The sequence below is a fragment of the Cupressus sempervirens genome, chromosome 4, assembly GCF_028749045.1.
Source record: "Cupressus sempervirens isolate cs-2001-9-10 chromosome 4, ASM2874904v1, whole genome shotgun sequence".
Lineage (NCBI taxonomy): Eukaryota > Viridiplantae > Streptophyta > Pinopsida > Cupressales > Cupressaceae > Cupressus > Cupressus sempervirens.
In genome coordinates, this window is record NC_143121.1 from 71,796,292 (window position 1) to 71,822,907 (window position 26,616).

Below are 26,616 nucleotides of genomic sequence, written 5' to 3' on the forward strand. Positions count from 1 at the left end.
AACGTTGGCGGTTAGTCCAACATCCCAAGCCTCATGTTTTCCCCATTTTCAACCTTCTCATCCAATTCCCAGTCTTGCACAGTGCCATACCTTATTTCAATCTACATGAGTCATACATTTAGCCATCAATTTTGATTAAGTGTCCAATTCCAAGTCTTGCACTATGAATCCTCAGCTCACAAAATCTTGAGGTGGGCAAAGACTTATTTTCTGCAATTCATTCTTAGAGTCAATCCAAACTGCTTGCATATATAGATTAGGCTCAAAAAACAATTTTGGCCAGCCAACGGGTCATACCATGATTCATCTTTAACATAATAGAGTGAAAAATTATTCTTAACATTTAAGCCTTTTAAGTTAATTATTTCAGATTTTCTAAATCAGCTTCAGATAGTTAAAATACCTTGTAAATCCTTTTCATCTTTGCTCTTTTCTAAAATCAGCACTTGGCATAGATTAAAATATGCCACTCAAAATCCCTCATCTATAAGGCATAATTCCTACAAGGGATCCCTGAGAGAAATACTCTATACTTGCAGAATCCTAACAAAAAAGCTTACACAGCAGTACTCCAATATGCTAATGAACCATCCAAAACATGAAAGATGATGTAATGCAAGATTCATCATCCTTGGGTTCATTTAAAGCATAAACCATCTTAAGTTATTGATGTTAGTTAATGGTTATACAGAACCATAAGATCCACTGCAGAAAAGCAGAATCTAGCAAATGAAGTGACAATTTCTTGCCTTTTAAGTTTGCTAATGTACCATAAGACATTTCAGATTTTCTAAATCAGCCTCAGATAGTTAAAATACCTTGTAAACCCTTTTCATCTTTGTTCTTTCCAAAAATCAGCACTTAGCTTAGATCAAAATATGCCAATCAAAATCCCTTGTCTATAAGGCATAATTTCAACAAGGGATCTCTGAGGGCAATACTCTATACTTGCAGAATCCCAACAACAAAGCTTTGACAGCAGTACTCCAATATGCTAATGAACCATCCAAAACGTGAAAGATGATCTAATGCAAGATTAATCATCCTTGGGCTCCTTTAAAGCGTAAACCGTCTTAAGTTATTGATGTTAGTTAATGGTTATACAGAACCATAAGATCCACTGCATAACAGTGGAATCTAGCAAATAAAGTGAGAATTTATTTTTAACATTTAAGCCTTTTAAGTTAGTTAATGTACCATAAGACATTTCCGATTTTCTAAATCAGCCTCAGATGGTTAAAATACCTTGTAAGCCCTTTTCATCTTTGTTCTTTCCTAAAATCAGCACTTAACATAGATTAAAATATGCCAATCAAAATCCCTCATCTATAATTTCAACAAGGGATCTCTGAGGGCAATACTCTATACTTGCAGAATCCCAACAACGAAGCTTTGACAGCAGTACTCCAATATGCTAATGAACCATCCAAAACGTGAAAGATGATCTAATGCAAGATTAATCATCCTTGGGCTCCTTTAAAGCGTAAAACGTCTTAAGTTATTGATGTTAGTTAATGGTTATACAGAACCATAAGATCCACTGCATAACAGTGGAATCTAGCAAATAAAGTGAGAATTTCTTTTTAACATTTAAGCCTTTTAAGTTAGTTAATGTACCATAAGACATTTCAGATTTTCTAAATCAGCCTCAGATAGTTAAAATACCTTGTAAGCCCTTTTCATCTTTGTTCTTTCCTAAAATCAGCACTTAACATAGATTAAAATATGCCAATCAAAATCCCTCATCTATAAGACAAAATTTGTACAAGGGAACTCTGAGGGCAATACTCTATACTTGTAAAATCCCAACAAAGAAGCTTAGACAGCAGTACTCCAATATGCTAATGAACCATCCAAAACTTGAAAGATGATGTAATGCAAGATTAATCATCCTTGGGTTCCTTTAAAGCATAAACCATCTTATGTTATTGATGTTAGTTAATGGTTATACAGAACCATAAGATCCACTGCATAAAAGCGGAATCTAGCAAACCCAGATTGCAAATTCTTTTTAAGTGCACAAGTAATAACACCTACTAGCTGAGCATAAAACAATTTATACTATCTTAAGCCCAATCCTTCACTTCAAAGTTGAAAACTGTGAACTCGGAAGACTTAAGTGATCCGAGCATTCTAAAGATCCTCACAATCAAATACAGGGCAGATACATCTTCATCTTCAACTGGACCTGGCTATCAAGATAACCAACTTCAAATTATCACAATCATAAAAGAAGGAAACTTTGTCAGAGATGCATATGAAAGCCTGAGCAATATAGCATAATAGCAACAACATTTGCACATGGAGGTTCTTGCACTAGCATGCAACAATTCTCCATATACATATGTAGATCACTGCAAACCAAAAAATAATTGAACGCAGTATCCCTCTTCAATAATGATGATAGCTAAGAAAACAAACTAAAATATATTACCTACTATAAGTACTAGTGACTACTTTACTAGAAAATATATGTACACCTACTATAGGTACTAGTGACTCCTTTACTAGAAAATATATATACATCTAATCGCCTCCACAAATTTTCATGTATAGACTCAATTAACTTCAGCTAGCACCAGAAATAAAAACAAGATTAGCATTAATCAAGAATGTGGCCAGATGGAAAAGCTGTCGAAATCACAAATACCAGACATCAAGTTTCACTCACACAGCATGCTGCTAGAGATGACATTTGAGGTCTGGCCAGCTGTTCACTAAAACCTGGCGGCTTGAAAACTCTCCCCCTGCTAGAATGCACCACCAAAGACTAATAACTACACCACTGACCGATTCCAAGCAATAAGAGAATATTATTTTAAGACAACAAAATACAGAATATGCCATTTAAAAACAAAGACAGTCAGTTCCTCGTATTGGAGGACCCAGTATTATTTCTCTCTAAATTTCACAGTATAAGACCTTCAAGCTCCGGTAAACATCAAATGCTCCGCAGATAATTTGATATGCTAGGCAACCCAAGATTGTTCAACCCTGCCTGAAGATAAAACTTATCAGAAAAAAATGCCTCCCTTTGGAATATCCTGGCACTGTGCTTCGTAAAATTTGAGCATAAAGGATCTCCAAGGTCCCATTAAAAGAAAGGATTGGAACGATTGCAAAGTAATTTGCCATCACATGAGGGAAAATTCATTGCAACAATTCAAAGCATTGCTGGGTTCAAAATTGCAGTAACACCACACATCAAGAATACAAATTATATTCCTCAGAGATTGGCCAAATAAATATCATTCTTGTAAATGGCATACTGTCAATTGTTGTGCATTTTGCACTTTTTAAATAGGCAAATAACAGGACAACACATCCAGGTTGACTTGGCCCCATTCTCTTGAAAATGCCACCACAGAAGCATGAACAAAATCAACTCTTACATGCTTCAGTGGAACTAAGCACTTTGACCAAAGCTGCAATGTATGAATGAAATTGGAGGTCAAAATTGGATAGATGCCAGTTTGACCAGATTTTGAATATAAGAAGTTTTGAAATAACAGTCAGCAGAGCATGGCCAGACTATGGAATTGACCCTGATTGATAACAAATCATACAACTAAACACTCTATACAAGCGCCTTAAAGAATCTTCTTATTGTATGCTAGAATAATTTTCTTTCCAATGAGTTCAAAAGAATATGTAAGCCAGCTGAACGTATAACAGCAGCAGAGTACATAAGATGGTATGTTGCATTGGATGCTTAACTCAATCACAGCGCAATAACCAGTTATATACCTTTCTCATACCACCACGTTGCTCGGGTGCCCATGCAAGATGCATGCAAACAAATTCAATCGCTGCAAGTAAAGAACAGCATCTCTTCAACTGACAGTTGAGAGAGAGTGCACTTCCAGTCAAAATTTGAAATAAATAAGAGATGCCGACTACTGCTCTAGAAAAGCTCCTCTGAATTGAATTTGTTCCATGCCTCCTACATTTCCACGGAAGCATGAGATTTGCATCAAAATCATTTTTATACTTTCAAAAGAAATGCAATTACAATACAAAAGCTTGCCAGAAAACAGCTTACTGGGGATACAACTGCTCAACTCCTTATATATCCAAAACTACAATACCTTTAAAAGGTCAAACACCTTCTCAGCAACATATTTCTGTTGAATAGTCGCACCCTTCTGCTGCACTTTATCTGGATGCACACATAGTGTGGCTTTCCTATAAAATTTTTTAACGGCAGGAGCGGTAATTATATCCGTTAGTGACACAGGCTGCCAACCACTCTCTGGCCAAAGGATCTGAACATGCAGAAAATAATTAATACAGAGTAATAATTAGTACAAAGTTAAAAAATAATAATGACCAATGCAACTGAATAAAATAATTAATGATAATAGTGTAAAATGAAACAATTAGAATTGATCAAAAAACAATTATCTACATTTCAAACAATGTCACGAGTATAGATATTTATGTAAAAGAAATAAACATAGTTCTAAGGAAAATTGAAACGGCATATAACAGGTTTGTTTGATGTGCAATGTCAATTTTGAATGCCAGGAATTTTTAAACATTGCCCTGTCCAGAGAAACCTTTTAATAAACAATTTAGCAAGCTAAAAGAATCAAACAAGAAGGTGTTCTAACTTTGGTGCCCCCCATCTATGTTTTCCTGGACGGAATATATTTAAAATATTAACAGGAACAGTTCATCATAAAGCATTTATGATAATTCCAGTAGCTTAATAATTAGATTAAATTGAAAATTAATGTTTAATTTGTTAATCTATGGGATTTTCTGCAAAATAACATATTGAATATGATGATTAAGTCCTTTTAATTAGCCTAACCATGCAGGCATTGAAACTGTTGGGACTTGGGAGAGACTTGAGAAGTCCAACAAACACCTTATCATTATCAGCATAACAAAGAAGGAAACATACATGTATATGTCTACAAGCTCACAGTTAGTTGCCTCAAATTAGTCATGCTACCTATATCTAGCATGTCGTTTCATATGATCATGTCATGTCCAAACATCTTTATCTAGCATGTCATTCCATATGATCACCAAGTCATATCAAAACACTCTTATCTAGCATGTCATTCCATATGATTACCATGTCATATCCAAACTATTATTGAAGTATAAGCTTGCTTGTGTTGCAACATGATCCATCCTTACGGTTATAAATTTTGCCTACACGAGCCACTTGCATTTGCAATGTTTCTCTTGTGCCAGAGTCAGAAACTCTCTATCACTATTGATAGATTAGCTGCCTTTGAGTTAAATGGTTAGCATTAATTTCTACAATTTATAAAAAATTAAAATTGTAAATTTATAAATAAATTTAAAAAAAGATTGACCATAATGTAATTAGGAACAATAACCATCCATGTCATGCACACTTCTATTTTGTAGCTCTATGTGCCATACCATTCTTCTAGTTAAAACTCTCAAATGGGCTATGCTTATTCTGCATGACATCAGAAATGTTTTAAGCAGTCTGATCTAAGAAGCCCTTCTAAACCATAAAAAAATGGAAAAATGTGTGCTCAAACACATTTATGGCTTTCTATCATCCTGAACTTTAAAGCAAGATATTTAGATCAATTACAAGTGAAATTGTATGAGAATGTAAATGCTAAAGCTATTATTTGAAATGCAATATATAAATTAATTATTTGTCCTAAATATAAGGATATCAAGCATACTGAGCCTTGCAAATTAGACATGTACATCATGGGAGACAAAGAATTGATAATATATCTAGGAAAGGTGCCTACATATTGCAATGTTGAAAGAAGAGCCCTCAAATTGCCTTCCTTCCCTGTTGCCCACCGCTTTACATCAGCATCCAATGTTTCTGCTAGTCTCTGCATTTGAAACATGAAAATATGAGCATAACTTTGTTTCCTTATGTCTTATTATGCTCTGTACTGACATTTATGAGGATATCTCCAAAAGGCAATGGCTACATTCGGGCCGATTTATTAGCTATTGATAAGTGAAATCAATGATAAAGCAGGAAGCCCTCTGCAACAATGCAAATTGCTAACCAACAAAAGCTACTCTTTCCAATCATTTAAATATCAACCACCAAAAGGAAAGTATGATGTTGTAGACTACTAAAACTTAAAAGGTATTGAATTATCCTCATGTTGACCTTCAGCGTCATTTTGTTTACAAATTGCAAAGCAATCTAATCATGGAAATACATGAAAAGTGTCCTTCAGTATGGTTGAAGCACTGTAATAGCCAACATTGCAAGAAGTCCTCTCAAAGCACATTAAAATTGTAAGAGACATTGTTGCAAATAAGAAGAGCCCCTATAGAACTTTTCTACTAAATACCACAACTGGCTATGAAATCTAATTTGCTGTGACTTTTTCCATCATTGGCAATTACAAATACAAAATAAAAATGAAAGTAGCAGTATAAAACGTATTGGCTGTTATTTTATACCAAAGCCAAGCCAAATGGTAGTTTTGCATATCAAATATTTCACTCCAACTACCTTGCATAAATAACACGCAATTTTCCATCTCATAAGTAGACTAAACCTTGCAGGTCCACTTGCTCCTATACTAGTATAAAGATACTGGGTAAATTTGTGTTTTTAGCTTCTTCTCTTTGGGCTTGGTGTTGATTGTTATCTTAGGTCAAAGACATGCCAAATGGCTATTTGGTGTGTAAGATCCCCTTATTGAATACCCTAGGAGAATTTCATTCCATCTACCCTGCATAAATATTGTTCAATTTTGTTCCCTTTGATCTCTAACCAAGCTCACAAGCAAACCAAACCTTGCCAGTCTACGTACAACTGGAGTACCATAAGAAACTAGAGGAACTTACATGTCTCTCTGCTTGTTCTCTTTGAACTTGCAAATCACGGTCATTCTTTTCCGCTAATGCCTTAGCCTGAAAACATTAAACGCAAAACATGGATCAACCAAAATGTAGTAAGCTCAATTCTAGTCACTAAACGTAGATATAAGCTCATTCCTGTGCATTCTAATATTAAGATGATATCAGTTCAATTTAGAAGAAACTTCTGTTTTCACATCATCTGTCACTGCAGAAGAAATCGCAAAATGAATGCTGTAAACAGCAAAAGAGAGTCATATACATAAACAGTAACCCATACCGCTCGCTCTCGTGTACGTTGGTGCCGCTCCAACCTAGCTCTTCTCCTTTCAGAAGATTCCCCGGGGATTTCTTGAAACTCTTCAGAAGATGGAACATCTTCACAGGCAAACAAAGTACTAGTTATAATAAGTTTGCACCAGTTAGGTTTAAATTTTGACGATTGATGCAGAATAAATGTAGGCTTCAAATAAACAAAGTAACATATTTAAGGTGAGAATGAAACATAAGCTTCATATAAACTATAGCAGTGGGAAAAAAATTAGCACAATTCTTACTAAAAGATGACATCCAATCATCAGCCGTTTTTGCTGACACATTTGATCGATTATAATTGTGTGATGTTCCTGCAGTTGCTTTTCTATATACATCACCAGGAGTCCCCTTATTTGAAGATTGTGCGTCTGAAGTAGCATCCTGGCAAGGAAAATGTTCAGATTTCAAGAGTTATAATGAAATGTTAAAAAACAACAAAATCATATAAACCTAAGGCTCAATACTATATAAATTTTACACTGGGCCTCACCGAGGTTGGGGTTCTTTGCCTTGATGCACTTTCTGCCTGAACGCCCATACCAAAGAAAGCCTCCAGGTCATTCTCATTTCTACGTTGCCTCTCTCTTGCTCCTGCAGCAGCCCTCTCTGCTCGCTCTCTAGCTTCTGCAGCTGCCTTCTCAGCAGAAGCTCTCTCTGCTACTCGCTCTCTTGCTTCCCCAGCTGCTCTCTCTGCCGTTCGCTCTCTTGCTTCCGCAGCTACTCTCTCTGCAGAAGCTCTCTCAGCTGCTCTTTCTCGAGCCTCAGCAATTGCCCTCTCTGATGCAGCTCGCTCTGCTCTAATCCTGGCTTCTGCTGCCCTTTCAGCTGCTGCTGCAGCCCTTTCACGTACTGCTGCCACTGACTTTCCGGCTGCTGCTCTTTCTTTTGCCTCTGCAGCTGCTCTTTCCCTTGCTTCAGCTGCAGCTCGCTCAAAAGCAGCCCTTTCTGATTTCTCTCTCGCTTCTGCAGCAGCTCTTTCCCGTGCTTCTGCAGCTGCCCTCTCTACTGCTGCCCTCTCTGCTCTCTCTCGTGCCTCTTTAGTTGCCCTTTCTACAGCAATCCTATCTTTCTCCCTCTCTCTTTCACGTTCCCTCTCCCTCTCTCTTTCTTGTTCCCTCTCTCTCTCTTCTCTCTCGCGTTCTCTTTCCTTGTGTCTCCTTTCTCTTTCTTGCTCTTCTCTTTCACGTTGCTCTCGCTCACGAGCCATTCTAGCTGCTTTTGCTGCAGCTTCCTTTTCTTCTCTTTCACGAGCTGCTTTGGCAGCCTTCTCTTTTTCTTCCCTTTGACGAGCCTCTCGAACACGTTTAGCAGCCTTCTCCTTTTCTTCCTGTTGAAGAGCCTCTTCTGCTTTTACCACCCCCTCCCTTTGATCTAGTTCCCAATCATCTCGTGTGATTCTTTCATCTCCTCTATTTTGTTTTTCTTTTTCATGGAATTTAGCTGTCTTTGCTTCTCTTTCCCAGTCCCCTTTTTTCCTCTCTCTTGCTTCTTTAGCCAGTTTCAATCTTACTTCTGCTCTCTCCATAGCTTCTTTCATAGCAGCAGTTGAAGCTGCAGCAGAAGAACTACCCTCCACCATTCCATCCATTAAAATTGATGATTTATCTCCTCTATGTTGAATTCGAGATCCACCAGATGCAGAATCTTCAAGTTCTTTAGTCAAATATTTAGATGATTTACCAGATTTAAGCCGATGTGTAGTCAATACATTTGAATTTACTCCAGCATTTGAGTCTAACATTTGCTTTGAAGGGCCCTGCTTGATAACCAATGGAGGAGGTGGCCTTGAAGGTGGTGGAAGCATGCTAGGTTTTGTTCTAAGTTTAATTTCATCCACAGTAACTAATCTTTCAGTTACTGCATTTGTGCCCTTCTCAGACTTCTTTAAAGGAGATAACCGGCTTGTGCCTAGATCAGTAACATATGTAGAGTTTTCATGCAATGGCTGCCGATGCCGCCTCGGAGAAGAAACTTTAGAAGATGAAGGAGGCTTGCTATGATCTCTAACAAAATTGCTAATCATAGAGTTCCTTTTTACACCTTTTCCTTCCACCAACTCATTATTATCACTTGTATGAGGACTGTTGCTGTGACTTTTTTCCAATGGACTCTTAGCTACTCTGGACTTGTTCATTGGAGAAGAGGACACACGTCCTGTATATCCATCAAAGGTGTTGATTTCATCAATTCCTCTTGTACTATTGTCTGGAACTTTACTTTCCTTAGTGCTCATAGGAATAGATGATACATTCAGTTGTTCTAAGGAATTAGATGCAAAAGTAGATGCTGAATTTGATGACAAATCTGGATCTGGTACAACAAAAGAATCCTTCGAAGGCTTCTGAGAAGAAGCAGTGGACAACCGATGTTTTGGCCTGCTCTCTCCTCCTGACCTTCATAATTAACAACATTAAGCTCCTTTCAGATGGCTTTTTCAAAGAGCAGGAACATAAAAAAATTTCAAAAGTAAATGCTCATCTGAATGTGATAAATCACAGGGCAACAAAACTGCTCACATACATAAATATTAAATACCATTCTAGACAAGATTCCATAACAACAAATTATCTCATGTAGACCATAACATAAACTTCCCTAAGAAAAATTATGTCTAGTGCTTCCAATATTGTTTACCGAACAAACCATCTTGTACAATGTACAGTTGCATTTATTGTATTCTTAAGGGTATTTTTACCTTGATTCACAAGATGAAATTTTATATTCATTATAGACGTGAGTATTTCAACAGTCAATGTAATGAGTATAAAAAACTTTATATCCATTTAGTACTTATTATTTTGAAAACTCTTATGCATTGTGAGAACTATTCCTCCAGGTTCTTAAGGCACTTCAAGGTGTGAACAGTGAGCAAAGTGTTTATCTATAATAATTCAATTACAACATATGTCAAGAATCGTACAAGATGGACTTCCCATTGAACTACTTTTTTCATACTTGTCAACATTTCTGCTGACTTGGGAGTACCATCTCAGGAAGATAACTTTACAGAACTAAGATTCATCCGGGAGAAGAATTGGAGCAGGAAATTAAAAAGTTCTAACAAGGAACCTATGTGTCAGAGAGTATGAAACCTAGATTGAACTTACAGCTGAGTAAAAAAACAAACTTGACAAGATTTTTACAGTGTAAAGAGATCCTCCCATTAAAAAAAATCTATATACTGTCTTCCAATACCACATTAGTTAAAAACTTAAAATCATAATAGAACACATTTAATGGGACTAGTTATTCAAGAAAATAACTGTTCAGGCAGCTACTAATGGCGGTTGAAGAAATGAACTAAGTCCTTAAATTAACATTTCCACAACAGCCAAAGTCAAGTATCGGACAAGATGATTCCAAATGGGCTAGTTTTCATATTTCCACTAATCCTGCGTGCCTGTGATCCTATTGTATACCACCTAAAAACAGATATCTGAAAATGAATTCTAATGTGGCTGCTAGAGGTAACCCTGGTGCTGCCGGTGCAACTCTTGTTTTTAAGGTTGCCATCTCCTTAATTTATTAAAGGAGCTTCTTTCTTTTTGAATTTCAAATCCAACAATGAAGCAGAGGTTTTGGCAGCTTTGTAAGGGCTTAAACTGGCAGTTAGAGTGGAAAAGGTTAGAGATTAAGGCAGACCCACAACCCATACTAGCAACTTTAATTTTAGAGCATTTTTACACTAGCATTTACATAAAAAGCCAAATTCTGTTGACAATACTCCTCTTTTTTAACCAGGTGAGGAATTTCAGGTCTGAAAATAAAAGTGACGAGTAGGCTATCTGATCAAATCTCTACAGGATCCAGAAATTGAGAAGACCCCTGGACCTGCTCATTTCATAGCATACTCTGTGACCTAAATAGGGCAAACAAGGGTCTACAAGCTCTTGTATTCATTTGTTTAACAGCAGAGTGCAAATTTATTTGTGTAGTAGATAGTTTTACTGGAAACTTTTATTCTCCCAAACTTAAGTCTTTGGATAATAATTTTAGACTTTTTGACTGGGAGAATTTGTTTGAAACATTTTTACTCCATAATTTCAACGAGGGCAATTTCCAAGTTTTTCTTGATAATCTGTCTCCATCAAGTGTCAACTACCAAGCATACAATGTTTTAAAGAATGGAAAGAAAAAATATGCAATGCTTATGAAATTTCAAACATTTTATGCATGTTTTAACTTGTTTGAATTTGTGAAACATATTTGGCCATGTTTAAGCACTTCTATTCTAACTTTTAAGTCTTGTCAAATCCAAGTTTTGCTACTGCATAAGGAGCAAACCAAAAAAAACACTAACTGCAGTCAAGATGCAATTGAGAAAATAAATAATGTGAAATGGTTATGAAAGAGCAAAAGAAAAAATTGACATTGGATATGAGTCATGACAATATATACAACTGGAAAGATATTGGAAAAGCAGAAATATTGGCAGAAAAATTCAAAGGAAAATATTTCAAGAGATTACAAAAAATCATAAAGAGATGCAATTTATATAGGAATGTCACACAATGGACAGTGCACTCTAAGCAACAATCTGACATTTACAACCAACAAATGGGTAGCAAATTTGAAAATTCACAACCAAAAAACATTGATACAGTAACCTGAATTCACCAAGGATATAGCATGGCCATAAACAGCCAAATCATGGCAGAATAGAAACCCCTGAGATATGGCTCACAAGCCAAAAGTTTACGTCTGATTTTGCATTCCCCATATTGAACTGATTGTGTGTTCCCCATGTTGAGCTGATTCTGTGGTGAATGATAGAATTCAAAGGAAGTTAACAAGGTGCATAGGAGTAAAGTGTCCATCAAGCAGTAACAGTGTAATTCTTATGTACAATAGCTGACTTCTCATTTAGAATACCAAACAATATGATCTTGGAATTGTGATGTGCGTTAACTAATTTACGCACACAAATTTTTGTAGAATAATCTGCCAAGCCAACAGTTATATCACAGCTCAATGGCTCATTTTGCAAGTTTAGTTCATGGCAGGAGGATTGTTACAAATTTCCTATTAAGGAGAGCTAGAAAAATTTAGCACGTATAGGGATGCCCATCAACAAGAAAAGAATATGTTTTTCCGTTTAACTTTGAGAATGCCGATAATACAAAAACATGCTTTTCTGGAATAGAATCTCTAGTTGAAGCTTCCCAAGCCAAATGGTATTTCTAATTGAGCACGCATTTCACATGTTTGCTTGACAGTGGTGTGAATATTAGTATTTGTCAATAGGAAAATGCTAGAATTTAGAGAATTAAGCAAGGTGTATAGCAATGCCCTTCAACAAAGAATGACTCACCCAGGACTCAGTGCCACGTGTAAATTTTGTAAGATTGGATTGCACTATTTACTACTGGACCATAAGTATTTTTACCATACACAGAAAATACAACTCTTCATGTTATCATTGGTGGCAGCAAAACGGAGCAAATATACTTTTTCATATGAATTGAAATACAACAATTTTCATTATGCATATAAACCATAGTTCTCTAGACCACAAAGATTACAGCCGACTCAACTACCAAAAAAATGGCTTCCTGAAAATTGGATTTTATCCAATTCATTTCAGTTTTTCATTAGAAATTCATTTATATTTTCCCTCTCTGACCCTCAGCCATATGCCCACTACAAACTGGACAACACTACAGAAAGTGGGTGGACATAATTCTACTTTGCAAAATCATTTCACATCTGAATCAATAGAGCATAAAAACTCAATTACAATTGAAAATGGAAAAAAGCAATCCAGTGACTTCAGCCCCAACATGCCAAGTGAGCTCTCCATACTTAAATAATTCAAAATCAGCGGAAAAGGAATTTTGGAAAAAATCTAAGGACTTGTCATTCAATGATGTCTGTCGAGCAATCCATTTGTCTCTAGCTCTCATGTTGCACATGAACAGATCTCTCTCTGCTTCACTGCATTCTTCAACCTCTTTCACAATCGTCTTTTGACTCTTTGTCAAGATCCAATAACCTAGACCCATGCACAACAGATGAGTCTTCATCTTCTCCTTCCAACTATCATAGTTGGCCCCATCAAATCTATCCTTTTTGAAAAGATTCGCCATCGATCTCCCAAAGTTGTTAAGCTTATCCTTCAAGGACCTGATGCTCTGACACCAATTGTTAGAATATATAGTCCACCAATATAACTGAGAGGGGGGGGGGGGGGTGTGGTGCGGGTGGGTGAATCAATTATCCAACTAATATCACTATTATTAACCTTATTAAACTTTAACCGTATGAGTAATAAAATCAGAAACCACAACAAGATACTCATACACAATAACACCCGATATGTTGACTAGGGAAACCATTGATCAGAGGGAAAACCCTGGTGGGGATGGTACCCACAAGATGATGTACTAATATAAATATTCCTTGTTAGAAGATGGACCCTGTTAGGAGTCTATAACAACATTCAGAACATATCAGTCCCTGTTAGGAGACTTTGAATCCTTGTTAGGAGATTACAACCCTGTTAGGAGCTATGGAAGACAGCTAGACCCACTGCCCAAACAGCTTCAAGATTAAGACCAATGAACCCATTGCCCAAATGATCTTTGTATTATTCATTGCAGAATAATAGAAATGAATAGTACTTCCTTTCTCTGTCTTGTCAACCGAACCTCTACTCCTCTTGATCTTGTAACCAGATCACAAAACTCACATCCAATAATCCCTTGGATCACTTACTCGCATTTAGTAAGCACTCTACTCCTTTTCGCACTTCGCACTTCATACAACAATCACAACACTCATATTTGCTTACAAACAAGGAAAACATCTTTCCTTTATACCATATCTTCAAAATAATTCCTTGAGTCGGCCTTGAGGCTTTCCTATTTATTTATAATAAGATAATTAATTGTTTACAATTACAATAGCACTATCGGCTCACAGTCTATACAAAACTTCACACGTGCAATACTAGGGCTTGTGCATCCGCTAATGTCATCATCCAATTGTACTTTATCACTCTCTGACCACGCATCTCTTTATTACATCTCAGATGAAAGATACAATACAAACATCAAAAACTGTTTTCCAAGCACTGTCTCTGAACTACTCTCTGTAAATCAAGTACAACTTTCGTGCATCTTCGACTTATGTGTTGCGCATTGAACCGCGTCATCAGGACATAGTACTAAACATGTCATTGACCGCACATCACCAGATAACCAAAACCTTGTCCGTACAACTATGATCTTTCTCTGTTACTCTGCCAGTCTTCACAAACTCACTGCTACGTTGACATCAATGACAAACATAGTCATGAATGCAACATGTCAATACTCTCCAATCCTTAGGATACTCCCCCGATGTAGTATCATCAGCATTCATGTTAAAAGATGTAACAAGAAATAGATAATGCATGTGCAATTTTTTGGTATTACCACCACGAAGAAATCCACAAATTAGCATATTAGATTGACATGGATTGTAGAAATCTAATAGCATTTATAAAAACCATCTTCCCCTAACATGGCAAAGAGCTCATATAAGGAGTATTTTGTGACAACAATAACAATTGCAAGTAAAGGGTAAGATCAAAAGAAATAGTAACAAAAGTTGAAATACACCACATTTCAAACGGATGAACAAGTGAAAAGAATCACATCCTCATCAACTTTTTGGTGGCTCAAATGGTGAGATGATTTTCTTAAAGTCAAGTGATGCACCTAACATAATAAAGAATGCCAAAATATTGAACATAATGTTGAAGAAGGTTATCTTAAAGGGGTAAGGACTAGGAATGTGTTGTAATTTGTCACTTACAATGGACTAATATATATTAGGTGATTGGAAGATTATTTCAAGAGAGACATCCACCAACTTTTTGGACCCTTTGCATGACCCATTGCCTTGACCTTTCTTTGGAGGCCAAAGGAAAAATTTATTGGGCGAGACCAGTGGCAAGAAAAATAACGAAAATCACAATATATAATTATAAACAACCTTGAGTTGTTAGCTTGATGAAAAATAGTAAGGGGAATTAGCTTGTGCAACCAAGTGTTGAAGATTTACATATATGTTTCCAAGAGTGCAAAGCATCTCAAGTTTGTTGGCATCATTGAAGTAAAAGTTTGTGAATTAAGCATAGCTAGACTCGACATATTCAAAGAAAGCTAGTCTAACGAGTACCATACCATAAATATTTTATATTATCTTTGCAAAGAAAATCGTACAGATCATCATGGTAAGTTTAGGCATTAGTTTAAAGTTCAAATCCAATCCTTCAAATTTGATTTTTTAAAGGATTTACTTTAATAATAAGTCTATAACTTTAACTTGCCTGTCAATGGGCCTCAAAAAGTTAATCCTTTGCCATCTGGAAGGGGAAAAGTTAAGTGGTGTCCTCCCGCGGCAAGGTGGGTTAAAATCAACTTTGATGGAGCATCTAAAGGCAACCCTAGGCCTTCGAGTATTGGTGTAGTAGCACAAGATGAGGTTGGTAACATATTGGACATTAGGGCTAAGCGGTTAGTAAATGGCACCAACAATTTGGCTGAGTGTCTAGCGACAATTGAGGCAACATTGATGGGTATTAAGTTGGACTATCGAAAGATCCATTTAGAAGGCAATTCGCAGATAGTGGTCAATGGTATCATTAAGGAAGAGTTAATTGTATGGTATTTAGATAAGAATATAAAGCAAGTCAAAACCTTGCTAGAGGAAGTAGACAATTTTCCGATCACCTATATGTTTGGGGAGACCAATGACATAACGGACAAGTTGTCTAATGTTGGGGTGGTCGGGTCACTTGAAACAAAAAAGTGCTTTTTGACAACTTCAAGATCAGTTAATGTTTCAGACTTAGACTTAGATTTTCAATATTTAAGGGATTGAATGGTGTATTTGTGGCACTTTTTGGAAGTGCCATGAGTTTAAATGAGGGTGGGGTGATTGATTTGGAGGCAAGTGATTGTATTGCCCCTTTGGTGTGGATATGTGTGCCCTTTTGTGCCATGCGAATTCATGATGGGATGTTTATGTCTTGAATGTGGTGCCCTTCTAGAGAGTTTACAAAGCTCATTAAATGGGGTATGTTTTCAAAATGGAGGTGATTTTGTTCTGAGTTTGTTTGGTGTCGAGAGGGAGGTGATGGAGGCTAATTTCTCTCTGAAAACGAAGAGCCAAATTTTGGCTTTTACAGGGGCGATCTTGGTAAAGAGGTTGGGCAATGTATTCAAATTTGACAATGATGAGTTCTGGCGAGCTGTCTGCAATATTTTTGGAGAGGAATATTTGCAAAAAAAAATTGGTGTTCGCACTTGAACCTGGATATTTAATTCCTTTTCCTGGGCCTGAGCTTGCTGGCAGGTTTAAGATGGGAGGAAGTGCAAAGGGTTGCGAGAGCCTGTTTGGAGCCAAAATGGATTGTTGGGTTGGACAACATTATTACGAGAGCAGAGGTAGGGTTAGACTACAAATGATTGTGGGTCCTTGAAGGTTTATTGGTGCAGGTGATGGAGAACTTCAACTGCTGGTAGTATGGTCCTCTACGTATCCAAAGAGCATGTACTTGCTGAAAGCAAAGGGTTGGAATTGGTTATATTCAAATTTATGTATATTATTTCTGGATTCAATTGTGTAAGTCTTTTTAGCATCCACAATCGAATCCAAAAATATACATATTTTAAATGGATTGTGGAAATCTGATAATGTTAATTGTATTCAAATTTGACAACGATGAATTTTGGCGAGCTATTTGTATGAGTTTTGGAGAGGAATATGCAAAAAAATTGGCGCATGTGCTTGAACTTGGATACTTCATCCCTTTTCCTATGGCATGGCTTGTGGGTGGGTTCAAGCAGTGAGGAAGTGCAAAGGGTTGAAAAAGCATCTCTAGAGCCAAAATGGCTTGTTGGGTTGGACAACAATTTGCAAGAGCAGAGGTAGGGGTCGGTCTGCATATGGGTGTGGGTCCTTGGAGGTTTATTGGTGCAGATGACGGAGAACTTCAACCACTAGTAGTGTGGTCCTCTTGGAATTTGAAAAGCGTATACTTGCTAAAAGCAAAGGAGGGTTGGAATCGGCTATCGGGATTTTTGAGCTCTCAGGAGCAATGTCAGGCGTAGGGGTTGCCACTTGGTGAGAGGAAAAGAAAGACCACTCCCCGTAAGTCCACAGCCCCAATAGGAGATGACGAACAATTGGAGGTTAGACGTCAATTGTCCATGTCTACTCGAAAGGAAGCTGGTATTTTTGCTAGTAGGATGTTGGGTCGTGTGGTGGCTTCCAAGTGAAGGGGTGGTCTTGTTACGATGGTGGATGTGCCCTTTTTGGCAGAGCGCTCAAGTAGTGCTAGTCCAAGTGGTGTTGAGTTTGTGGAGATGTCCAATGGAGGGGACAACTTTTCTAATTTCTCCCGAGAGGAGGCAGCCACATGGTTCCAGCGATGATGGGTTGTGGACTTCTTGATGTCATTTTGGTCTAAGCCTAAACATTTTGGTTGTGCTTAGTTTTAGGTTTTCTTGTCTTCAAGGATATAAGGATATTTTTAGTATTGATGGAATGTAATGTAAGGGTGTCTTCTCATAGCCATATGGTGGCAACTTTGATATGTAATCTCCTATCTTATTATTAGTTAAATATTATCAATGTCGATCAAAAAAAGTCTATAACTTTAACTTGTTTGTACTTTGAACATAAAGGAGCTTTTAATGAGCATTATACACTTGTGGACGGAAGCAAAATCGGATGCACTACATTGATGAGCCATTATAGGGCTAAAGAGGCCATTCAAAACTATTACAAAGCTCTGAAGGAGCAGATTTGATACAGCTATAGAGGCCATTCATTCAAAGTTCAAATTGAACCCTTTAATTACAATTTTTAAAAGTTTTTACTTTGATTGTCATTTATTTCTTCTAACTTGTTCGCACTTTGTGGGTATTAAAGCCTTTGCACTAGTGGATGGAAGCCAAACCAAAAGGAATACATATATAGGGCCACGATTGGGGCTAAAGAGGACATTCAAAACTATTACAAAGGGCACAATTTACTATATTAGATCATTGGTAGGTGGTCAAAACTTACAATGAGTATTATTGCTTACTGAGGAACTTCGAAATATCTTATTTGAAAGTTCTTGGTGGGAAGATTGAGATGAAAATATGCCAAATTTTCAGAAGGTAGCCTTTTGAAATGTATCTTAACCTCCTAGGGTTTTTGGATGTGAGCACAACAAGATCTAACTTGATGCCAACACAAAAAAGCACAATAAGTTGACTCTGTCCTAGTTTTGTGCAAAACAATATTCAGCTTCACAAAAAAATGCACGACGAACTGCAATGAGTTTAATGATTTGGATAAGATTAATCCCTACAATAACTGGACTGTGCAAGTTTGGAACCCCCTTGTTTATATTGGACAAGATTGTAGATTTCGAGAGAAAAACTATGGAGGGTCACAAATGCAGCAAAAACAGGAAGATTGGATTGGATATCTTCTCACTACCATCTAGTGGCAAAGTGGAGGCATATGCATGACCCTCTAGGATGAGCGAGGAGCTATGAATAAGGACTAGACCCTTTCCCCAGCCTTTCACTATAATGGGGAAGATGCAAACGAATTCTTATATTTTTTTAACTTGCATAGATATCCAATTTATGATGACTTTCACTCAACATCATCATAAATTCAAATCAAATACCAGTTGGTTGTTGTGATATTTACATAATGATGCAATTTTGTACACTTCGTATTCAAATCTAATAGAAACATTTTCCCAGGATTTTGTAGATCCATTTGTTAAGTCAATTCCTAAGATTCTACAATGAGATGGATTTCTCGAAACAATAGACAAATAGCAAGAAGCTAAAAACTCATCAGTTTCCACTGCTAAAACTATACTATAAGCTGCATTTTTGCTTCTAGTGGAAATATTTTGGCAGAAACACAGTTTAAAAAAGCTCAAACAAAGATGCATTAAAATAATTACAATATAAGCAACGTTTCTTGAGACAGCAGAAAATTGACAAAAAAATCAATCCCTAAAAATTTCAAACTATAATTTAAGATGCATTTCACCCTCACAATGGAAAATTGGTTAAAACCCACTTGACTAAAACAAAATTTCATCATATGAAGCATTTCACAAAAAAAAATTAGCAAAATCCCAATTCATTAAGAGAAAACTGCTATAAAAGATGTGTTTGGCCATGCAGTGGTAGATTAGCAGAAGCACATTCATTATTGTGTGTGTTTCTCCAGACAGAATAAACCAACCAAAAATGCAATGTCCCTTCTCAAATTTCCCCTAGAACCTTGCCCTAAAATAACAATCACATAAGATTAGGGTTAGCGTTTACCATGTACAGGGTTCAATTGTGCAATCCACAACTTGAAGTCCTGGAATATCTATAGTATTCAATTATAATAATTATGTCATGGTTAGATTTCTTTTAATTAGAAATAAACGTATATGAGAAATGTAAATTGAATCAAAAGATTGCTAGAATTGACTTTGATGTGATTCAACCATAGAGATGATAAGGTAAGAGGGTTCAATTAGATGTCTCAAAAACTTCCTACCCTAGGCCCAATAGTGGATACATCGTTCCTCCTTGGCCTCATGTGGCCCTTGCCACGCAATATGAGTGGGCTACCTAGTGTGAGGTCCTATCACCGTTTCCCTTCATCTAGCCACTATTTCCTTGTCTCCTTGATTACAGGTCTGCTTCCCATGATAGGGATTGTAAGGCTTCTTCACAATAGGGTGTCCCAAAAGTCTATCCTTCCTAAGCCCAAAGGCAGTCCACCTTGTCCCCCTTTAGCCCCATGGGACTCCTTCGTCATCGCATGGAGTGGTATGCTTAGAAAGTGGCCTAATCGCCGTTCCCCCAATTGGAAATCCTCACTTTCCCATCATGGCAGATCATGATAGTTAGAGATGAATATACATAACATTTTATCAATCCATTTACTCCATACACCTATATACTAAATAAATCATATGTAAGAAATCAACAATGAATTCATTGTGCTATAACTATAAACAATGATATATTCAATGTCCAAAGCATGTCACTATATTAACAGTCATTTTCAGTTAAACTGTGTGCACGTCTCTCTATTAAGTAGCTATGGATAACTCAAAGTGCTGTACAAACACAGTATGTTACTCAAAACAGACATCGCTGAATAAACATATATAAAATGTACTATTATAGATTGCTGGTTCTAAGAATATGCTTTTCTATCTCTCCTGCTCGCTGATCGATCATATAATTATATCTCCAAAACGAAAAGGATGACGTCTTTTGGCAAATGCTAAGAGAACTCTCTAGATGAACTTTTTCATAACTATTGATTTACACAAAATACCGATTATTTAGTATGATTGATGTATAATTGATATTTGGATCACTATATGTCAGCTCCTCCTTTGATCAATATTCCCTGACCATTCCTTATTAGTTTTAGTAGTTCCGCTTAATCAAACCATAGCCCTTTAATAATTCATTGTCACTTATGGATTAATCATAAAACTATTATGATATCAATATTATTATCTATTCTTATCAATACATACTAATCTTATTGATCACTGCATCACGTTTGACCAATAAGAATGATGTTGATCAATTGATTTGATCTTATGTCTTTACCAATGATCAAATATTATTAATGTCATCCTCCTGACTGCTTGGTCATTGTATTATATTTGATAGTTTCATGTACCTTGTATAATCAATGATAATGCTGTCACATTCTCGTAAACTTAAAAAAGGATTGGCTCCCCTAATTCCGCTCGCTGCCTGATGAATGTCTATGACTGATCAATGAGCATCCTTGGTGGCAGTACTTGGTAATATCAGAAACTGAATGCAATCTCTGATTTGTGTACAGTTTGAAGGGAACCCTTCATGTCGATACCAAAATCAATATGCTATGATCACTGTTGATCCTTTAGTCAATTTGTTTTTTATAACCATTTTCACCCCTTCAGTCGCTGTTCCTAATTCTCATTCTGAACAGTATCAATTGGTAATCTCCGCATTAGGGTCACCTCTTCCTTATTCATGACTAGTCTTGCTCCTGAGTTTGGAAGTGGTTATTAACCCAACACTCCTTCCTAAGATTTGTTTGCTTCTTATTGTCATATAAAACGCTTCATATTAACTTTGATATCATATTAATTATTTTCTCTTTACCAGTCTTATGATCGAGTCTTCCTGCATAATCATTGAGCCTGACTATCATCAGCTCAGTATGACTAGAGCTACTATTAACTTTCCACATTTAGCCTCAGTCTTCTTCTTGGGTTTGGATATTAAGTTAGTTATGTAAAATCCAATTCTTCTTCCATATTTGAGCCCTCTATAAGGTTAATCTTTGCATTTTTTGTATTTTTCCAGATTAGAAAGATAACCAAATACATTTAAAACCATAATACAGGGTGCATTTCCCAAACAGGAAAAAAGTCGACAAAAACATAATTCCTTACACATTATATAGGATGCAGTTTGTCAATCAGTGATAATTTAGAATTGGAAAAAAGTAGGCAATGTTAGATACATTTCTCAAAATAATTAGTAAAAAGACAATTACTTAAATAAAGAAAAACCCCAGCCCATTAATGCGCTTCAAAGGGTTCATCATTTGCTTTCAGCGAGGAGGGGGGAGTTGTGGAGTCCCCCTGAGGGAGGGTGGTTCAAGATCAACTCTGACAGTGCCTCCAAAGGAAATCCTGGTCTGTTGGGTATTGGGGTGGTTGCGTGAGATGATGATGGAAACATAATGGCATTGGGGGCCAAGCATTTAGTTAGCGGCACCAACAATGAGGCTAAGTGTGTGGCAGCTGTGGAAACTATTCAGATGGACCTTAAACTGGGTGTCAGGAAGTTGCACTTGGAAAGGGACTCTCAGATAGTGGTGAGCGGGCTTATTAAAGGAGAATTGGAAGCTTGGCATTTAAACAAGTACATTAGACAAATTCAATCTCTGTTAAATGAAGTGGATGAGTTCAGAAATTCACGTGTATAGAGAAGCAAATGTCTTGGCCGATAAGTTATCAAATATTGGGGTGGCAGGGTCCCTTGAAGACAATTTTGAGCTTTTTGAAGATTTTTGAGCAATAAAAGCTGCAGATTTGGATTTAGATGTTTAAAGTATCATGAATTGTTCTGGTCGTAGCAAAACATGTGGCAGTTCCACTTTTTTTGATGAGTGTGGATTGAATGGATGGTTGGCAGGCATTTGTACTGCAAGTTCGAAGAAGGTATGTGTGCCTTTGGCCGCCCAAGTATTACAATGATTGTAATCTTTTCCTAGATCTCGGCACTCTTCTGGAGAGTTCGCAGATGGTGTTAAATGGGGGTAGTTGTTTTGAAAGGAGGCGCAAAGAAGATAGGTGTTTGGTTTGTGAGCTGGGGCTATGGAGATGAATTTCTGATTGAAGACTGATGGTCAGGTCCCCTCTTTCATAAATCAATCTCTGTGAAAAGATTGGGGAATATCTTCAAGCATGATAGTGAAGTTTTTTGGGATGTTGTTTGTAAGATTTTTGGAGAGCAATACCTTGAGAAGGATTGACGCCCATGGTCAAACCTGGACATCTCATCGTTGTTTGTGGCATTGGCTCTGATGGTGGGAGAAAACAGGGCAGAAGTTTTACATGTTGTTAGGGCTTGCCTTAAGCGAAACTTGGCAATTGGTTTGGAGGATGTTGTTGCTCATGCAGAGGTAGGTGTTGGCCTGCACATTGGCAGAGGGTCGTGGAGGTTGACTGGGGCTGGGGACAGGGAGCTGCAACCACTGGTTGTCTGGTCTTCATCCAACCCGGAGATATTGCACTTGCCGAAGGTCAAGGAGGGGTGGCAAATGTTGATGAAGTTCCTGGCTTCTCAGGAGCGGGGCGCAAGGACTCTGTGTGGATATAGATGGAAGGAAACGGAAAATTAGCCCTATAAAGTCCTCGGCACCAAGGGGCAAGGAGGGCTGCCTGTGATTGGGAGGCAAACCCCAGTTGCTCATCGGGGTGGATGTAGTGCTAAGGTTGGCGGGTTTGTGGGCTGGAGGTCAGGTTTTCGCCTCGTTTCAGAGCAGTGAGGTGGTGTTGTGGCAAGTGTCGATGTGTCTCTGCTGAACTGTGCTGGTGAAGTGGCGGAGAGTAGTGGTGGCAGGATGGCTGCGGGTGGGGTTGGAGCTGAAATTCCAAATTTCACCCGCGAGGAAGCAGAGAGTAGCAGTGACAGGATGGCTGCAGGTGGGGTTGGAGCTGAAATTCCAAATTTCACCCACGAGGAGGCGGGTGGATGGTTTCAATGAAGATGTGGTGACATTTGACCTTTTTTAAGTCATGGAGTATATGCATATTTTGTATGTGTTGTGCTTAGTCGTAGTGTCTAGCGGGATATAAGATGGTGTTTGATGTCCAAGTCTGCATATTGCCACTAGGTGGCCATTTTGGAATGTAAGCCTGATGTACTTTTTTTACTATTATTAATATAATATAAAATCTATTACAGATAAAAAATAAATAAAGAAAAACCCCAATTATACAAATATTAAAATATAGGATACATTTTCCATACAATAAACAAAAAGTTAAAACACAATGCATGAAAAAAAGTGATATAAGATCACTTTTTTCAGTTCAGTCAAAATTTAGCAAAACTCCAATCCATTTAAAGAGCTATATAAAAGATATTTTTCTACTAGCAGATGACAAAACCCCAAGTTGTTAAAAAATTACAACATAAATGTTGGTATTTTAGCAAAAATATGATTTATGAAAAAGCTGTAAAATAAGATGTGTTTCTCTTGACAATGAGAAAATAGTTAAAATACAATGTGAAAATGAGCTGTAAACATAATGATAAGCCACTGTTTCTCCAAACGATTGAAAAATAGAAGAAACCCATTTTCTGTAACCCTATAGTATAATGTGCCTTTCTCCAAGCAATGGAATATTATTGATTGAAACCACAATTCATAGACTAGTCTAAGATGCAATTCTCCGACAGTGAACAATTCGTCAGACTCCCACTTCTTAGAATCATGATATAAGCTGCATGTCTATTTACAGTGGAAAATTAGCAACAAAGAACTAATTCTTGAAAGCTACAAGGTTCTTTGTGGTGTTAAATTTGCAGAAACAAACATCGGATACTCCAAACGGTGCAAAATAAGCAAACACGAAATTCCTAAAACAATAATACCACATACATTGATCCTAGCAGCAGAAAATCAGCACAAGCATTTCTCCTCTTAATGGACAATTAGCGTAAACCTAATTCCTCGAAGACTAGAGAACAATATACACTTTTCCAAACCAAGGAGAATTCACAGAACCAGAATTATAAGATAACTATAATATAAAATGCATACTTCGGTACAACGGAAAAACAGTAAAACCCAATTTGTACGTTGAGGCATCAAAAGCTACAACGAATGTTTTAAAACGCCCAAAACTACAAAAAAGATATAACTCAACATAATGAACCCCATTTTACCGTGATTTTTCGACGAAGAGCCCTGGAATCAAATCATCAAAGAGCGAAGAAGGACCCTTCTGCCGATTCCCCAAATTCGAATTCTCCCCCACCAGATCCCCAATTGGCGCTACAGATCCCCCGCTGAAAACATCATCATAAGGAACTCCGCTACTCTTCACCCCTTTCAAGCCTCCAAATATATCGTCATCATAGACCGGCGTATCAAAGACAGGAACAGAGGAATTCTTAATGGGAGCAGAAAAGCTCCTGAAAATGTCGTCGTATGCTCCTGCTTCTTGAAAAGACTGAGCTGTAAATTTAGGCGGCCCGCCGAAGACATCATCGTAAACAGAGGACGCAGCCATGTTACCGGTGCCCGCTGTGTTTCGCTGCTGCGACATTGGCACAGATTTTCCTTGCTGCTTAAGCCCATAGTCTCTGTGAAGCAAATTGGGCAAATCCTCCATTTCACAAGTCGAGGGTTCGAATCTTAATACACCCACACAGATCAAATGTAACAACCCACCTAAGAAATGACTTGAAATTCAAAAAATTGAACATAGATGAGGTTAATGACAAAATCTGGGGTTGTCAAATTTGATAAGACGAAAACAATGAAGACAGTTGTGTTTTTTGCTCCTAGATTTCTAAGACTTCGTTCTGGGTATTTTGGCTTTTCAGTGCTGTGTCGAATGGGGGGATTTTTCAAAGACTTCCCCACTGCAATCCAAAAAATTATTATTATTGTGTGTGTCTGACTTGGACAATAATCGCAAATACGATACAAAATATGCATATGCAGGAGCAAGGTTTTTTATAATAATAAAATTATCTATTATTATTATTTATTTCCCTTTTGCTTTTTAACCGTGGCTCTGTTTTTATTTTCACCTGCGGTTGAGGTTGTGACGTGGCAGACCGCGTCGGCAGTGGGTCCCACGCGGATGCACCTGAACTTTTAATAGTTTTTTATTGCTTCAGAAATTCTCTGGGTATGGGGAAAGCGAAGAGTTTTTAGTGGAAGGAGTGGCTGGCTTTTTGTCAGGGTTGATGGTTTTTTTTTCCTTCCTGATTGGTTTTCATGCTTTGTGGCTTTCTGTTTTTGGGTGCTATTCATTTCGCCTATGAATTGTTTGCAGTTTCTATTTTTAGTCATTTTCAGCTATGAATTGTTTGTTTTGGGTAATGATGGTTATACAATGATTTCAATGATCATTCTGGAGGACTTGGACCAAGCTTTTCATGGTGGCTTTATATAACTTAGATGAATGATATTAGTTTTAGGTGGGGGAAAAAATTAGTTGTATTTTTTGTGATTATAATTTTGGTGGGATTTGATTAAAATAGTAGTCTTTTTTTTTAAACTAGATGAAGGATCTTATAGCCTTTGAACGTTGACATTGTCTTGTTCTTGTGCAAGATGGATTATAGTTTTTTTTGGTGGGATAATAAATTTTGAATGGATGTCTTCTTTAATATAGATGAATTATTGATCTTCTTGTTTTTTGATAGTGTAGTTTTATAAATATAAGATTTTGGTGTATGTATATAAGCGTGAAAGAGTGTTCTTTAGTACTTTTTATTATTGTACTTGCCACTATTGCATTCAGTTTGCACAAGTATTGGATTAGTTATCATCCATCATCCAATCACAATACTTATTTTTGAATAATTCAAATGTTTTTAAAGTTTTGTTATTCGTTTATGATTTTTATATTTTATACAAATTATATGATTGGCTAAATTGGATTTGTGTTATAGGAGCCCTTTTTTCGAAGGCATATTGCAATCTTTTGGGCGAAATTTTGGTAGTTACAAAGCACTTATACTGATATATCATTAATAATAAAGTTTTGTAAGAGGGAAAATAAACACATTGCTATGTATATAAAAAGACGTATAAATAAAATATAAAAGAAAAACTTAATTTTAAAATAAAATATAACAAAAGTGATAAAATTAAACTACCCTTATATTTATATAGTAAAATGCAATCAAATAA

General features: G+C 36.9%; 1 protein-coding gene across 3 annotated transcripts; it reads right to left on the reverse strand.

Moving 5' to 3' along the window:
- Positions 1–1,902: 1,902 nt before the first annotated feature.
- LOC149560001 (uncharacterized) lies at positions 1,903–25,399 on the reverse strand. 3 transcript variants are annotated; one of them, XR_016363646.1, is made up of 9 exons: positions 24,633–25,399; positions 7,640–9,542; positions 7,392–7,530; positions 7,115–7,212; positions 6,823–6,888; positions 5,754–5,843; positions 4,089–4,265; positions 3,748–3,943; positions 1,903–2,188 (listed from the first exon to the last, which is right to left on the reverse strand). XR_016363646.1 is itself a non-coding variant. In XM_089824406.1 (8 exons), exons 1-8 carry the CDS (start codon positions 25,079–25,081, stop codon positions 3,905–3,907), a joined length of 2,961 nt encoding a protein of 986 aa, XP_089680532.1. In that variant the 5' UTR covers positions 25,082–25,399; the 3' UTR covers positions 3,205–3,904. The 3 variants fall into 3 exon arrangements, 1 of the variants encoding a protein (XP_089680532.1); XR_016363645.1 differs by lacking the exon at positions 1,903–2,188 and adding an exon at positions 3,205–3,425; XM_089824406.1 differs by lacking the exon at positions 1,903–2,188 and having other exon boundaries at positions 3,205–3,943.
- Between the last annotated feature and the right edge of the window lie 1,217 nt (positions 25,400–26,616).

Excerpts from the sequence above, each read along its gene's own strand:
- LOC149560001 (XM_089824406.1), bottom strand. The coding sequence starts at position 25,081 with ATGGAGGATTTGCCCAATTTGCTTCACAGAGACTATGGGCTTAAGCAG. Across the intron at positions 7,213-7,391 it reads TGATTGGATGTCATCTTTTA|ATGTTCCATCTTCTGAAGAG; the intron begins GTAAGAATTGTG and ends TTGCCTGTGAAG. Across the intron at positions 4,266-5,753 it reads TTCTTTCAACATTGCAATAT|ATCCTTTGGCCAGAGAGTGG; the intron begins GTAGGCACCTTT and ends CTGCATGTTCAG.